The sequence below is a fragment of the Oratosquilla oratoria genome, chromosome 23, assembly GCF_046742065.1.
Source record: "Oratosquilla oratoria isolate Oo_2021 chromosome 23, ASM4674206v1, whole genome shotgun sequence".
Lineage (NCBI taxonomy): Eukaryota > Metazoa > Arthropoda > Malacostraca > Stomatopoda > Squillidae > Oratosquilla > Oratosquilla oratoria.
Genome location: NC_134799.1, coordinates 2,689,162 through 2,705,259, shown reverse-complemented (window position 1 = coordinate 2,705,259; position 16,098 = coordinate 2,689,162). Strand labels below are relative to the sequence as shown.

The window sequence follows — 16,098 nt, the reverse complement described above, 5'->3', positions numbered from 1 at the left end:
AATAATGCAAACATGAACTGCGCAAATAGTAGGTCGATTGATCTTAGGCATAGATAGATTTCGTATGCATTAATCTAGTGTCAGTTTAGAAATTATAAGAAATATATGTATTATATGATTAACCTAAATATATATAAAACAAATAAACAGTTACGCAATAACCTTACCCGATTGTAACTGACTGGGGTAGTTGTATGTGCTTGTAACCACATCGTCATGTTTAATTCTTCGTAAACGGGAATATTTGGATAACCCACAGCACCCCAGCTATTCCTCATGTTATATTACATTTGTAGCTGTATAGCGATGTTTGAAGTACTACTAAATTTGAAATCATGGCCCTATATATAGAAAGATTATCGAGCGATCCCATACTAAAATGTGTGAATTTTTATAAAAGATACGACAGTACAGAATAGACATATTCAATAATTGAACATGTCTGTTTGCATATAATGAATTTCATTGTTTCATCTGGGATGAAAGCATAACATGTAGATGAATTCATACGTCACGAGGAGATCCATAATGTGATTGAATCTAACTGCAGACCAGAAGGATTTTTAATTTTATTTAGATCTTTACTTCATTAAAAGTAAATTACGATTGTTAGCAGTTTCATTGCAATGCTTTCAGTAAACTGGTCTTCTTATTGTGGTAATTAGAACTACACAGATTCATCATGATATAAATTTGTTCCATAGCTTAACATGGTGTAATTTTTATCATAATAAATGTCAGCATGGTATATACATTTCTAACGTATAGATACACATCTTCCTATAAATGGAATAATGTATATGTGGAATAAGAATATAATCTATTGTTGCCAAAAATCGAATAGTCCGCCAAATTATGTCATTCTGGGCATATTGCCAATGCTAACTTTGGTTTATGGACATATCCGATATGGTATGCGCTCTAATATTTTCAATATCGCTATTCTATTTATCCCTTACAGATTCTATTATGCCAGAAATACTCAGAATGGCAAGACTCCGTTCAAAAAAAGGGGAGTCTAACTAAACAGCAAGTATGAGGCGCGCGTGCGTTTAGTTTTGGCTGTTCCGTTTACCTCCCCAATTTTCAATGGCGACTCGCAAATGGTAAGTAGTAGACGTCTAGAAATTGTAATTTACTTATTGTAAGATGCAGCACATATGTTATTTTCTCATAATCATCTAGCTGAAATACCAAAATACTAGAGGTTCTTATGATGTGAATTATAAAGGTGTTCTTGTCAATACCACCCAGTAATACCACCTGAAATCAGTGGTATGTGCATGATCAGCTGTTTCAGCGCCCCAGTCGCCCACATTACTCGCGGGTGCTTCAAGTTTAGGGTCAATAATTTCAGTTATTTTTATTCGCTTGGGCTTAAACAGTATTTTGAAGGATACACGTATGTATAGGTTACCTATATTTAGTTTTATGCATACATTTATAGTGAGAATGTTGCATAAGATTGATATTGAAAGTAGTGAATTCTCGGGCGTACTCTTCGAGTGGAAGGGAAAGTGAGGAGGGGGAGGATGCCGAAGGAAGATTCTTGCCTTTTTCCTTAAGAGTTCCAGGATATTCTGGTCCAAATTATTTTATAATGACTGGTTGAACTCAATTTCTTGGCATTGAGTCTTGTTCTAGCCGATTTACCCCCATTTTAAAGGTAATGTAAAAGTTGCAAAGTTACCCAGTCCCTCGATGCCTAGACAGGACGAGGACAGCTGTGGCAAGCCTTTCGTGTTGATCTTGACCTCTTCGCTCCAGGCAAACCAGTAGAGATACATCAGACACACATCCTAAAGCTCCCGGTTGGGAATGAGTTTCATATTATGAGTATTAACAGTAAGATACTTACAATTATTGCCAGTAGAAATTTTGAACTTTCTGTGGAAGGTTTTAGGTTGAAGGGGTTAGTATGTTAGGTGTGATTTAGGTGTTAGGTAGGATATGAAAGAGGGAGTATCTTGTTTGTTAGATAGCTATAGAGCTGAGGAGGAATTCTTTATTCAAACAGGAGACAGAATATGTCTAAATATTGAAAGTAACAGGTAAAGGCAATCTCATACATTTCAGCTAGAGATGGTCTTGCATCATGGGGATAGTTTTATCAGTAAGGTAGTTACTTGAGTGTCAGTGATTAGGAGACAAGGTTTTGTTTAGGTAGTTATGTAAAACTCGGTTATTATTCTGTCAACTTTTCATTAGCTATTGTATTCAATAGTAAGGAAGTTTAGAACTGAGTCTAAGGGGTGCCTCTTTTTAACAAAATTTAAATTAGCAGATTTTCTTAAAATATGTCAGAATAAAGTATTACCCTGCTTGTTTTAAGTGACTGGGAGTTTTTTACAGCTAAATGTAGACGCCAAGATCAAGTTGGGTGATACAAGTTTCATTTTCTTATTTTTGTTAACAGCTGCAAAAATTGAACAGGAATGAAGTTGTTAGTTGCTCATTAATCACAGTTTATGCTTTCATTCCCAAAAGTTTTGTATTTTGTTTATTTTTTCTAAACTATATGCAAATCAAAATATGAAGGCAAGGGGAAGAGAAATCCTCTCCCATTTTACTCATTCCTTTCTGTCATGTATTGAAACCTATATGAGGTATTGACCTCATATTAGGTACTCAGGAGAGATTTAAGTGACATACCTACGGACCAGTTCTTATGTAGTCAATACTGTAAGGACTTGGTGAGATCCTTGTGGACCAGCCATGCATCATTCTTTTATGATTAGGTTGTTCTCCAATTAAGGAAAGAATATAAATAAGATAATGAAGGTCACTTTTAATTTGTGTTGTTTCTTCTCTCTGTAATCCATATTAAATTTAGAGATTAAACTAAACTAATCCTTATTAAATATTTCCTTTAAAATATTTATGACTCCACAATATTGTTCTAAAGGCTAGTTAATGCTATTGAAATACTTACGTGTTTAAATAAGAAATTGAATTATTTGAGTGGATCTTACTTTATTTACATGAAATGAATGTGAGCCTTATGAGATGTCTTGTTTACCAAGTGGGCTGCTACATAGGTGACCCATACTGTATGGACTTTGTTGATATTGAGAGTATGGACTGTAGGTCATCTTGGTTGTAACCTTCATTTCTCTTTATTTTGTTATAATTATTTATTATTATTGTGATCTTGTTTTTAAGTGTGAGTTTATTTGCTTTATCCGAACTTTTGATTGACATCTCAGTGAAGTGCCTTAGAGAAACAAATGCTTGAACTATGGTCCAATAAAATGATGGGAAGCAGAATATTTGAATATTGTGTTCCAAAATTTGCTCCCAGCTGACTTAAACACCTCAGAAATTAAAAAAAAAAAGCTAAAAGTTTTAAATTTAAAAGAAACTGCAGTCAAAAACTAAAAATTGTAAGTGTTAATGGCATCAAGTCATTAAAATCAAGTAAGTGAAGCCTGTCTGAAAAGGGTACATATATTCTTGAAGGAATGTGGTAGCTAAACTCAAGAAAGTAATGACCATAACCTCTTAACTCTTTGAGGGGATGGTGCATGGATATAAAAGAAAAGAAAAAAAAAAACTAGAATAGAAGGGATAATTGAGGGAGGTTATTAACCCCTTGCTACTTATGGGCTCATGTACAGATGAATTAAATAATCAGCCAGTACTGTACCTAAAATAAAATGAAAAGTGTCATCAATTACATAAATCCTGAAAACTCAGACATGTTCAGAGTTTGCTGTGAAAAGTTGACCCCATTCAGTAGAAAAAGAACTATATTAGAACAGTGGCAGATCCATGGGGGAGTTATGCATTTTATACATGGTTATCATGTCCTTGTTGTGCCTCTTCTCCCTCCTTCAATCTGCAACACCTATAAAAGTTTCCCCTGGATCAGATGCAAAGGAGGGGTTCAGGAGCCTGTTTCCACTTTCCCTAAATTATGTATGTGTTTGAGAATAGATTGGTAATCCGATATGTTGAATATTTGTTGTTGGGGGAGAACCAAAAGAGTATGGACTTCTGGGTAGTCTTCCATACACATGGAACTAGGGAAAAATAAACATCATAAATGAAATATATTACATATACATTTTAGTTATTTAGTGGCAATAGTGATAATGATGATATAGTGATAATAATAATGGTAATACTTCCCTGTAATTGAAAAATACTAACAATGCTGATTCAAGTTTCATTGTTGGAAAAAGTTCCACACAAGTTAACAGTGGTTCTTATGTCCTCCCACAGACCTCTTGAGGAAAAAATATTGGACTGTTATCTGTGTTATATTAGCGTGGAACTGTTTCTGACACTGGCTTGTAGCAATATCAAAATGTCAATTACTAGTTGTCAACTGTCCATATATGAAAAGGTGGAGGAAATGCAAAGTTGATAGAACATTTTCTGGAATTGATTTGTTAGCAGTGATCATTGCTTTTATTAATGGAGACAAAATTATTCTGAAGTAGTTGTCATACAGATGGGAAAAGAGAAATTTAAGGAGAGTAGCAGAATAGAGGGAAAATGTAAATTCGTTGATTAGTATTTTTTAACGAGTGGTCTCCAATCATAAGAGAGTTATGAAAAAACTATGACCCATATATGGGGCAAAGTTGACTAAAAGGGATCTTGGGTCCAGTGTAAAGACTAAATGTAGCCTTCTTGGGGGCACCTCTAGATTCTAAGGATGTTGATGGATTTGGAAGAGAGGGACTAGGGACTGGATTCTGATGTCTGTCTCAAGATCACCACATGTTGTTGGTTACTACACACACACAAAGACGGGTCACCATGAGCATAGCTCCCTTCCTGTATAATACAACTAGGTAAATACACATTTAAGAGCAAACTAGACACTGTGAGATACAAAGACGGGACACCACAAGCATAGCTCCCCTTCCTGTAAGATACAGCTAGGTAAATACACACACACTATTAATCCTCACTGATCACAACAGCTGAATTCCAGAGTACATTTTGCATGATGTGTTGTGTTTGCCAAACAACATATTAAGTGGCATGCTCCGCCTTTGTAGAATGTTCAGACTTTCCTCATGTGACTCCTCAAGTTGTGTTGGGTATGCTGTCCAGCCAATTTCTGTAATTTTTGTACTGGCAAATAGGTGTTCAGCAAGGATCACCAATGTGTGTTCATATATATATATACTGTATGTATATATATATATATATATATATATATATATATATACATATATATATATATACATATACATATATATATATATGTAACATTGTGAAAAGTTGAAGAAGATGGGAAAAAAACCACTGGTCTAGTTCTGAATTCATTCCTGACTTGTTTTGCTCTGAAGAAGCTTAGAGTGAAACCAGTCAGGAATAAACTCAGAGCTAGACCTGTGTCTTCTTTTTTCCCTTTATATATATATATATATATATATATATATATATATATATATATATATATATATATATATATATATAATATGTATATATATATATGTATGTATATATATATGTATATATATATATATCCACATACACACATACACATACATTCATACATACTTGACTCCAAAGTATGTAAGTTTTTATTATCTCCTTTTGTACTCAAAGGCAACTAGAAATAACTAGATTGGCCTGATATGGCATCTTAATATTTCAATTTATTACTCTAATTTTGGGTTCCTTCCCCCCCACCCCAAAAAAAAAAAAAAAAAAAAAAAAAAATATATATATATATATATATATATATATATATATACAAATGATAAATAAGATTTCCTTCTTTTTATTATCTGTTTTGCTTCATTATCCTCACCTACAGCCAGTTCCACAGCTCTCCACCATTACAACTGGATGAACATGATAATAAGAATCTGATTTTTTTTTTTTTTTTTTTTTTTTTTTTTTTTTTTTTTTTTTTCCAAAAATTCATAGTGGATAAGCATTGTGAGTTTGAGTCTTGTTGTCAGGCACAACTACATGTTTCTTCTTGTCCAGTTGCAAGACCAATAGTTAAAAACATAAGTGTGCTTCTAGAATACATATCTACTGATTTACTCATGTGGTTAAAATATATGTGCCATAAGTTAGATAGAAATTATTTTCTCAGTGCATTGAAATTCTTGGGGAATGTTTCTGTATGATAGTTGTTGACATGGCTGTGTAAATTTATATATTGTTGTGAAATTCACATTTCTTTCTCTTATGTCTTCCAGGTAAATGACTTCCCATTGTGCACAATGGCAGATGAGCAGCGGGAGATCCAGGTGGTCACAGCCAAGCCAGATGGCAGTGTCAAAGAGCCACAAAAATTTGTATATGTACAATTGCAACAGGATCGGGTAAGCTCAGGAGTTATGTGCTGGAGTTGTATGTGCATAAAGAAGAAATATAGTTTAGGATTCGCTATATCAAGATTAAGGAATAGCATGGGATCTACAACAAATATCTGCAAGTTGTGGTTCTTCAAGGTGGACATGAAAGAGACACCTCTCTCTCGCATCCATTTTCAGAACCTGTCATCTTCCTCACTTCTATCTGGAATAGTCCCAGTAGGATGGCATTTAGTCACTTGTCACTTGACCAGGCTAATACATACATATACCAAAGGCTTTCTCCCTCTTACAAGGGAGTAGCCAAAAAACAAAGGCATAAAATCCACTCCCACCCATTTCATCCTCACATACTCCACTCCCATCCTCTTATCATGGCTCCTCCTGGATGACGGGCCATCCCTGCATCTCACCCACTGCTCTGGGTCAGGAGCAGTGACGCAAGACACAGCACATCCACAGCAAGGCCACTTCATTAAACTGGTGACTCCCTTCTCCGTCCCCTCATACAGAAAAAGAGAAGACAGGGAGAAATCCTTTTCAGGCTGTGTCAAATTATTTTTCACACATACTCCCTCACCCCCTCACCCCCATCTCCCACCCACTACCTTTCATGCATCACAGCATCATCCATACACACACTAATGATCTCTTTTAAATTACATTTCCTTCACATTTTCACATAAAGAGAGTTAGCAACTAGGTACTGCTCCCATTTTCATTGTGCTATAAACTAGTAACATAGAAACTGATTCCCACTAGTACAACACAGACAACAGTACAGTGTTTTTTGCCAGAGGTCTGTGGGAGGGTCCAAGAAATGCTGATGTCAGCTGATGTGGGGATGTAGGTTTCTAGTCAATGAAATTCAAGATGGCAGCTATTATTATTAACCCTAGAGCATGGTTTCCCAACCTTTTTTTCAGGCGGCCCCAATATGATCCTCATGATATGACCACAACACCACTAATCTATTGTAAGGTTATAAAAGACAAAGTTAACATCATTGAATTTTATTAGAGCAATATGAATTTAAAAATCTAGCGTACGAGATGTCTTGTCAATTCCAGGGTTGGGAAACAGTGCCCTAGTGTCCAAATGTCCCTTTTAAATTTAACCCATTTGATACGATGATGCCTACGAAGGCATCATGAGGAGCAAGTGGGTACGCGAGGATGCCGATGTCGGCGTCTTGATTATATTTGTTGTAGTTGTACCTGCGTGACCCCCATACTCTGTAAACTGGCTTCATCATATTTTCTATGGTTATCAAAATTCATGGGTGAAAGAGAGAACAAGCAATACAGCAGTGACTCTATTTTTTATAATGCAAGTATTATGACGCAACATTGTATGTCTGGCAGCTAATGCTGCCCGCGAGATTTTGGCCCTGAGTGAAGGGATTAATGAAATCATCTGGAGTCAGTTCTACAGTATGACATGTGGTCTATAAGAGGTAGATTAGACATGAGGGCACTGTGATTTATGGTGAATGCAATGATGATCCAAGTTAGCCTGTCATAGATATTTTAGGGAATCCTAGATAGCTACATGTAAATTGAATAGGACAAGCACCCAATTACTAGTTAGTGATACAGATTGGTTGCTTGTTTTGCAATATCTTTAGGTAGTTCTTCCTCTTTAATGCTTACTCATAATAATTTGGACATATACAGGAGTTTATTCTCTCTTTACTCAGTTTTTTCCAGTGCAAAGGAATATTCAGTACCAATCTTATATATATTTGTTCATAACAAACCCTTTTCTCTTAGTGCTTAATCATAAGAATGTGCACTTTATCTCAGAATTTTCATTCCAAAGAATAGGCCTTGGGCCTTTGTATATATAAATATTTACTTATTTATTTATTCATCTGTTTGTTGATTTATGTATTCAGTTATTAATCTGTTAATTGATTTTTGCATATTTTCCATCTTTTGACCAGAGTGGAGAAGGTGGCAAAGTGGCAAAGCTAGTACCAAGTCGGAATGCTGGTGGTGGTCCGCAGTTCATTCCTTTGGGCTCCAAAGTGAATACACTCTCCCTAACACCACGCCCCTCCATCACCACAGTAACCGTTGCCACACGAACACCATCAGCTACCAACCGCACAACAGCCACCAGTCTAGCCACCACCCGTCCTGTTGTGGCATCATCTATTACTGTCAGCAACTCTCATCCTGTAGTTGCAACTCCCATCACGACTACAATGATTACTCCAGCCACAGCAACAATGCTTAGGGCTTCAACCAACATGTCTATGGCTTCTAATACAGGTGTGTTCTTGTTTGTAATGTTGGCTATATGCTAGTGTGCCCTATAATTTGTCATATCTATGTTACATGATATTTCTTGTGTGTGCATTGCTAAATGTTTGTGTTTTACAGATTTTCAGTACATCTAATTGTAAGAATGTTGTCAAATACTTGATATATTTAAATTAACACAAATATTTGACTTGGCCATCATCCTTCCAAGGGAGAAAGGACCATTGGTGTGTACATATATACTTATATATACATTGCCTTATGGTTAAATTTATTTGTTATGGAATGTCTGCTCTACAAGATGTTTTGGAACCAGGACTAAGGGCTAGAAGTATGCATATAATGTTGAAGATGGTGTATATATTACTGTCAGCGTTGGTTTTATAGAACTTCATGTTTACCTTTGCTTCTTTGACAGGGCTTCATTCCTCTCTGACCCCTGGTGGAAACTCCATTACTCTGCTTGGGTCCGGGGCCAGTTTAAGCGGAAATACAGCTGCAGCAGTCATTCGTTCCCAGGCAACTGCAGTAGGAGGAACAACCATGCCTGGTGGGTTTGTAGGTGTGCCCTCCGACCAGCGTCCAGTGATCCTTCACACACCTAATGCTGCTGGCAAGGTTGTTTCTCCACGACTTGTTCCCGTCAACATCCCAGTCACTCAGGTATGGAGGAGGGATTGTTAGTTATCCTGGTAAATATATGCACTCTGCATAGATGAGTATTTTACATCTCGACTATCATGTTCCAGTATTTTGAATGGCAGGAGCCAATTCAGTGTAGGCTTTCTGCCGGTAGGCAACATGAGTCACATTCTTTGTCGGTTGATATGCCAGTAGCCATGAGCATGAGTGAATGTGTTGTTCAGTTCAGTTCAGTTTTGTAATGTCTAGTTGAGTAACTTTGGAGGTTCTACAGTGGTAGATATTAGGGAAAATAAAATCTGCAAAATTACTCAGGAATAAACTCAGACTGAGACATGTGTGTTTCAAAATCAACAAAATAGCTGCAGAAATGTACTCATTGTTTTGGGACGACTTTATGAAAGCTATATCCCAAGCCAAGTCTGGCTTGACTACTTCCCTTATAAGGTGGGGAAACCCCATGTATAGATAGATAGCTATGTCCCAAAGTACAACATTTTGCTGGTATAAGTGTTTCTAGGAAGAACAATTGTCCTTCAAAGACAGTGGTTGATCTGGATGTCCATCATTTGTGTGGTATTATAGGAATATTGTATGGGAGGATTCCACTTATTTAGACATTTTGTGATAATCAGAAGGTATGTGTATTACAATTTATTGTTAGCTCACAGGTCAACTCGGAAATGACCCAAACCTCATCCTTAAGGTCAAAATTGGCAATTAATTATGGATTTATGTTTATGACCCTGAGACAAATCAGCACATGTCACAGCAGAAGTCTGCAAGTGTCTGTCTGGACCCCCCCCCCCCCCCCGGCAAACTGTCAGTGGAGTTTTACTGTCAAAATTTTAATAGACTGAAGGAGAATATCCACTGCAAACATCCAGAAAAGTTGGAGAACACCTGTTAGATTCCTCACAATAATGCACCTGGCTACATACCACTTGCTGTGTGATAGTTCCTCATTTCCAATAAACATAGTACTCATTCCCCAACCACCTTGATCATGTGATCCAGTTCTCTAAGCAGACATTCCAACTAAAGGGGTATTGTTTTGGTATGATTAACCCTTAACAGGTAAAGGTCTTTTTGACAAACGATTCAGGTAAAGCGGGGTCTGTCAGACCCCAAACACAAAAAATAAATAAAAAATACTTTTACTGCATTTATTGACATAGAAATCAAAACATATGTACTTCAACTTATATTCTTCCATTTACATGCTTAAAAGTGACTATAATTGTTAGACATATATTTTAATGAAAATTACAAAAAAAAAATTATGAAAAATAAGATATTGTTGACTTCAGAGGGTGCTTGACTGAAAGCATGAAACATGAAGCGGTTGGGCATCATCATTTTGTAGAGTCCAATGTCCCAACTATCTTTAAGGAAAAGCAGAGCTACAACAAATGAATAATAAATGTGTTTCATAAACCATGAAATCTGAAGAAAAAAAACGAGGTGATTATTTTGACTTTGACCAATTTTACGCAAAAATTATGGACTGGTTTTAATGAAATTTTCAGGGAAGGTTGATACTAGGTCCAGCAAACAATCTATAAGTTTTTAATGGTATTTAAGTTTATTATTTATAAGTTTTTATGGCTCTAAGCACTCCTACCCTGACTCAGCAAAACCCCATCCTTCGTTGACGGAAGTTTGTGGTCTCAGAGGGTTTTGAGTTTTCTTGAGAGGACATGAGTCAAGCAATTCATACATAATGCTAGTGATAATGAAGAACATAATTTATTGGATATACTGAAAGTGGAATTTGTGATACTGAAGAATCTAATTGCAGTCATCGCAGATGGGGGTTGAATGGTCCTGACACACTGGTCTTTTGCAGTGTAGGCAGTAGTTCTTGGTCTTCCTGTCAGACTTCCGGTCACACAAGGCACATCGCTTTCTCATAGAAGAGGTATCTGCTTGCTGATGGGGCATGTTCAAGCCAAAGACCGTTCTGATGGTCATCAAAGTACTTTTGTGCATCCCCTTGAAGTTCATCCTCTCCTCTGCCCATGGCCGTATCATCTCTTCTGCCAGCTCAATCAGATACTTCCGGCGTGATGAAAGTTCCGCCTGTCCATCACGTTTCCTCATTTCATTGCAGGTGATATAGGAGTTGACACCGGCGGCGTTGACCAGTCCGTACATTATGCACAAAGGCCACCGTTTGGTTTTTTGGCTGCACGTATATCGGGCACACATTTGATCAAACGCGTCAACCCCTCCTTTTGTGTTGTTATAATACAAGATGATTTCTGGCTTCCCACAGTCATCCATAACAGGTTGTTGGTGCATTGAGGAGATCAACTGCACAATTTTTTTCTTCTTCTTGTCAGATAAATGTGACACAAGTGCCATGGTTGTGTCAAAGAGGAAAGCCGTGCACCCTTTTCTGATGACCGTCTTGTCTGTCATCAGAGCTGGTACTTGTGGCTTCTTGTCCCTCAGTGTGCCTACATATGTGAGCCCATAATTTTTCAAAAGATCTTGTACAAGGGGGATAGATGAGAACCAGATGCATGTGTGGGAATAGAGTGGCTGAGGTGTCCTAAAATGTGGCGAGATGTCATATCTTATGATGATATGAGAATAGTGTGAGAAGAAACATATTATCAACAGAACAGAAAATATCAAACATTTATATGTGATACAAATTAAATTTGAACTAAAAGAGGGGAAGGATGAAATAAATTACAGCTGTATGTGTGGGAATAGAGTGACTGAGGTGCCCTAAAATGTGGCGAGATGTCACATTTTATGATGATGAGAATAGTGTGATCTTGTTGTGAGAAGAAACATATTAACAGAACAGAAAATATTAAGCATTCATATGTGATACAAAATATGTGATACAAATTAAATTTGAACAAAAGAGGAAAGGATAAATCAATCAAATAAAATGTGGCGGAATGTCATGCTTTATGATAATATTAGTATAGTGTGACCATGATATGAAAAGAAACTCACATTACCAGAACAGAAATTAAACATTGTGATAAAAATTAATGTGATCAAAAGAGGGAAAATGGAATAAATTAACTAAATTAAATAAAAAAATAAAATCAAACTAGGATGTATGTTTTTCTGTTGATAAAAAAGAAGAAATTATTATTTACCCATAAGTATAAATGATAAAACATTTATATGACATGAACAAACCTCAGGTAAAGTAGGGTCTGACAAACCCCACGCTACTCACACCTCAGGTAAAGTGGGGTCTGACTGACCCCACGGTACTCACACCTCAGGTAAAGTGGGGTCAGACGGGCTCAAAAGCTCTATAAAGCTTATATAGAGCAAGATTCAGGAATGACCCTATCACTCCATTAAACTACTCCACTGATCAAGAAGGTATATGGGAGTACATATCTGTATGTAATATATTAGTATACTAAAATTAAAAAACAAAAAAGTATGGGGTCTGTCTGACCCCACTTTACCTGTTAAGGGTTAAGGAGACTCAGAGAGGATTGTGAGAACTAATGAAATGCTTTTATTATTTCCTTAATCCTTTCCTAAATCTTAATTACTTCATTACTTGTCTAGTTTCTTTATCTGTAAATAGACCTCTTTTTCTTTATGCAGGTACGAGTTGGAGGTGCAAGCAAGACTGTATTATCATACAGTGCCATCATTCATGCAGGGAGTGCTGGGAAGAAAGATGGAGGAGCTGGTGGAGCGGGTGGAGTGGGGGTGGTTGGCACACCTTCACAGCCACTGGTTTTGCACACTAGTCAGCCACTGAAAAGCACCGGGTTGACTAAGCCCCCAACAGCTGCCATACCCATCAACATAATCACTGGAAAGGTATGGAAAAGGGAAAATGTGTACCTTGAATACACTGTAATGTATGTAAAATGAAAGGGCACTATTTGTGCAAGAAAAAGGGGGTAGATGCCATTTTTTCCACACTACTGCCTTACAGTAGGAGGAGGGGGAGGGAGGGGGTGAATGGGAATAGAGTATGTGGGGATGGAATGGGTGGGAGTGGATTTTATGCCTTTGTTTTTTTGCTACCTCCTGTATAAGGGGAAAAAAGCCTTTGGTAAATGTATGTACTGCCTTACAGTAAAGTGAAACTTTTATTGATGAAATGAAAGGGAAAGCATGTAGAACCAGAGACTGCTGCAGAGGGAAGCAAGCCCACCTGCTCAGAACCTTTATAAAATCGTTGATGAATTTAGGATATCCTCCATACTCAGAACTGACTACACCAGAGTAGTTTCACATGTAACTATAGTGTTTTTTATCGAAAGAATGTAAAGGAATAAAAAATAACCAAATTACAGTGGGTTGAATTGGGTATTAAGAGTTCTAATACAGTAGCCGTGAACTAGGAGAATACAGTACAGGTTGAATATATAATCAATCTTGTTAATCCATTGCCCTGGTCTCTCCTGTGACCCCAAGAAACTGGTAACAGCCTCCAGGCAGGATAAGTCATTTAGAAGAGATATTGTGTTGTTTTCTGGGGATATTAAGTGTGGGACATAGTATCATGAAGTGTTTTTGTATCCCCTGTGTGGTGTGTTGGTAGTCTTAATGCAGGGTGGTGTATTTAGTGCAGGCTATATGGTTCTTGTCTGGTGTGTGAGGACTTGTATCATAGGGTTGTTGTTGAAGCACTGAGTTTGATAAACATATGCATACACTTATTAGGAGCCAAGATGAGAAGGAAATGATAGGTTGTACATAGGATAGGAGTGGGTGCATGTCTTGGATGACTACTTCTGTTGTAAGAGGGAAGAGGCCTTAGGTATATAGACTTTTTTATGCAAAAATAGTTAGATCCAGTGTGTAGTAGGATCAACAAGAGGACATGGAACTAAACTTAAGAAGTATTACAGGATTTACCACACCCACCCTTTATGTCATTTTCTATAAAATAAGGTAGCCAGATGCATGTGAGAGGAAAGCCATACCCCTTGTATACTCATTTCACTCTTTCCTGATCCAACTATAAGAAACTTTTGCAATCTTGATCCAACTCTAAGAAATTTTTGCAATACAATAGATGACATGCCCACTCCAATACAGTCACATATCATTGCAGACTGTTAGGCAGTGATAGCATACTAACTTGATTACTGGTTTTCTCCATTGCTCTGGTTTCCTATCCCCACAAGGATTTAAGCACTGGCAAATTCAGTGACATTTTAATAATGTATTTGGAGGGGGCTTATGACAGGATAGACAGTAGGGTGCTTTGAGAGGTATTGCAGATATGTGGGATGGGAGGAGAGCTTTTGAGAATGGTTAAGAGTTTTTTTAAGAGTGGTGGAGCTTGTGTTAGAGTCAGAGATGGAGAGAGTGAGTGGTTTGAGGTAAAGGTAGGACTTCGCCAGGGATGTGTTATGTCGCCTTGGCTGTTCACTTTGTACATGGATTGGGTAATGCAAGAGTAATGGGTCGGGGATTGGAGATGGTTAAAAGAAAAGTGGGAGATAAGCCAGTATGTTGTTTACTGACGACACTGCACTTGTGGCAGGATCAGAGAAGAGACTGAGGAAGTTAGTGACAGTTTGGGAAGGTGTACAAAAGAAGGAAGTTGAAGATAAATGTGGGTAAAAGTGAGGTGATGAGATGTACAAAGGGAGAAAGTGGCAGCAGACTGGAAATGAATATTAAGGAAGAGAGAATGGAGGAAGTGGATAGTTTAAGATACTTGGGTGTGAATGTGGTGGGAAAGGGAGGAGTGGAGGTGAAGATAGAATGTAGATTGAGAGAAGCAAGTAAATATCTTGTGGGATTAAAAAGTGCAATGAGAAATAGACATTTGGGAATGGATGCTAAGAGGAGATTGTATGAAGGAGTTATTGTGCTGACAGCACTGTGTGGGGCAGAAACATTGAACATAAGAGAGGAGGAGTTTGAATGTGTTTGAAATGAAATGCCTGAGAAGTATGGTAGGGGTTATTATTCTGGATAGAGTGAGAAATGAGGTGAGGAGAATCGGGGTGGATAAAGGGAGTTGGGAGATAGGGTTGATGAAAGAATATTAGGATGGTTTGGACACATGGAAAGAATGAGTGAAGAAAGATTAATAAAAGAGGTGTGAAAGGCAGAGGTGGAAGGAGTGAACATGAGGGGGTGACCAAGGATGAGATGGATGGATGGGATAAGAGGGGCATTGGGAAAGAGGGGAGTGTCTGTTGAGGAAAGACAGAAGACAGAAGGTAAGGGTGAATGGAGAATAGTTGTTTATAGATGATGCTCTGATGCCCTCTTCAGGAAAGTACTTTCCTGAAGAGGGCTACAGTTGATAGCCGAAATATAAAATCTTCTTTCATTCGAAGTTTATTTTCTCCAATTGTGGGTTTCTTGTGTTATGTATATATATGTATATATATATATATATACATATATATATATATTTTTTCCCTTATCATCTCTATGACTATGTCTTTGTGGCACAATATTCACCCAAGGTTGAAAGTGATGGTTATTGATCGGTCAATCAATATATCAAATGTCCTTTCCCCCCTCATAAGGAGTCGGGCTGTGTCAAAGCAGACACCTGGCCTGTGCATATAAAAAATCCTCTTATCACAGCATCATACTGCTCAGGGTGAGGGTAGTGTCATTAACTAGACTCTATTTGAGTTAATGTATCAAATCTCAGCCATGATTAGTACAGGTCCTGCAATCCAGTTTTTAGTACATCTATTTGCCTTTTTATATAGGATCAGTTTCATTTCACTGGGATAAGGACAGATGGAGTGCAAATAACTAATTTAATTTACATGATGTAAGAAAAATATAAAAGCTTTACAAAAATTGAGGGGGTGAGTACAGAGGCACGGCAATATTGTATAGGAAACCCTTCCCCCTCTTTCATTCACTCAGAATACTTCAGAGAATAGATGAGAACATCTCTTGGGGCTGACTCA

General features: G+C 37.3%; 1 protein-coding gene across 3 annotated transcripts in view; it reads left to right on the top strand.

The window, feature by feature from the left end:
* Window positions 1–1,010: 1,010 nt before the first annotated feature.
* Window positions 1,011–16,098, top strand: part of LOC143037870 (lethal(3)malignant brain tumor-like protein 3) — a 28,023-nt gene continuing 12,935 nt past the window's right edge. The window contains exons 1-5 of one of the 3 annotated variants that reach the window (XM_076206467.1): window positions 1,011–1,106; window positions 6,174–6,299; window positions 8,236–8,566; window positions 8,976–9,220; window positions 12,794–13,015. In XM_076206467.1, coding sequence (XP_076062582.1) covers window positions 1,104–1,106; window positions 6,174–6,299; window positions 8,236–8,566; window positions 8,976–9,220; window positions 12,794–13,015 — 927 coding nt within the window. In that variant the 5' untranslated portion in view covers window positions 1,011–1,103. Of the gene's footprint in view, window positions 1,107–1,524; window positions 1,667–6,173; window positions 6,300–8,235; window positions 8,567–8,975; window positions 9,221–10,489; window positions 11,313–12,793; window positions 13,016–16,098 lie in introns of those variants that run through there. The other 2 variants (XM_076206468.1, XM_076206469.1) reach the window with 2 other exon arrangements.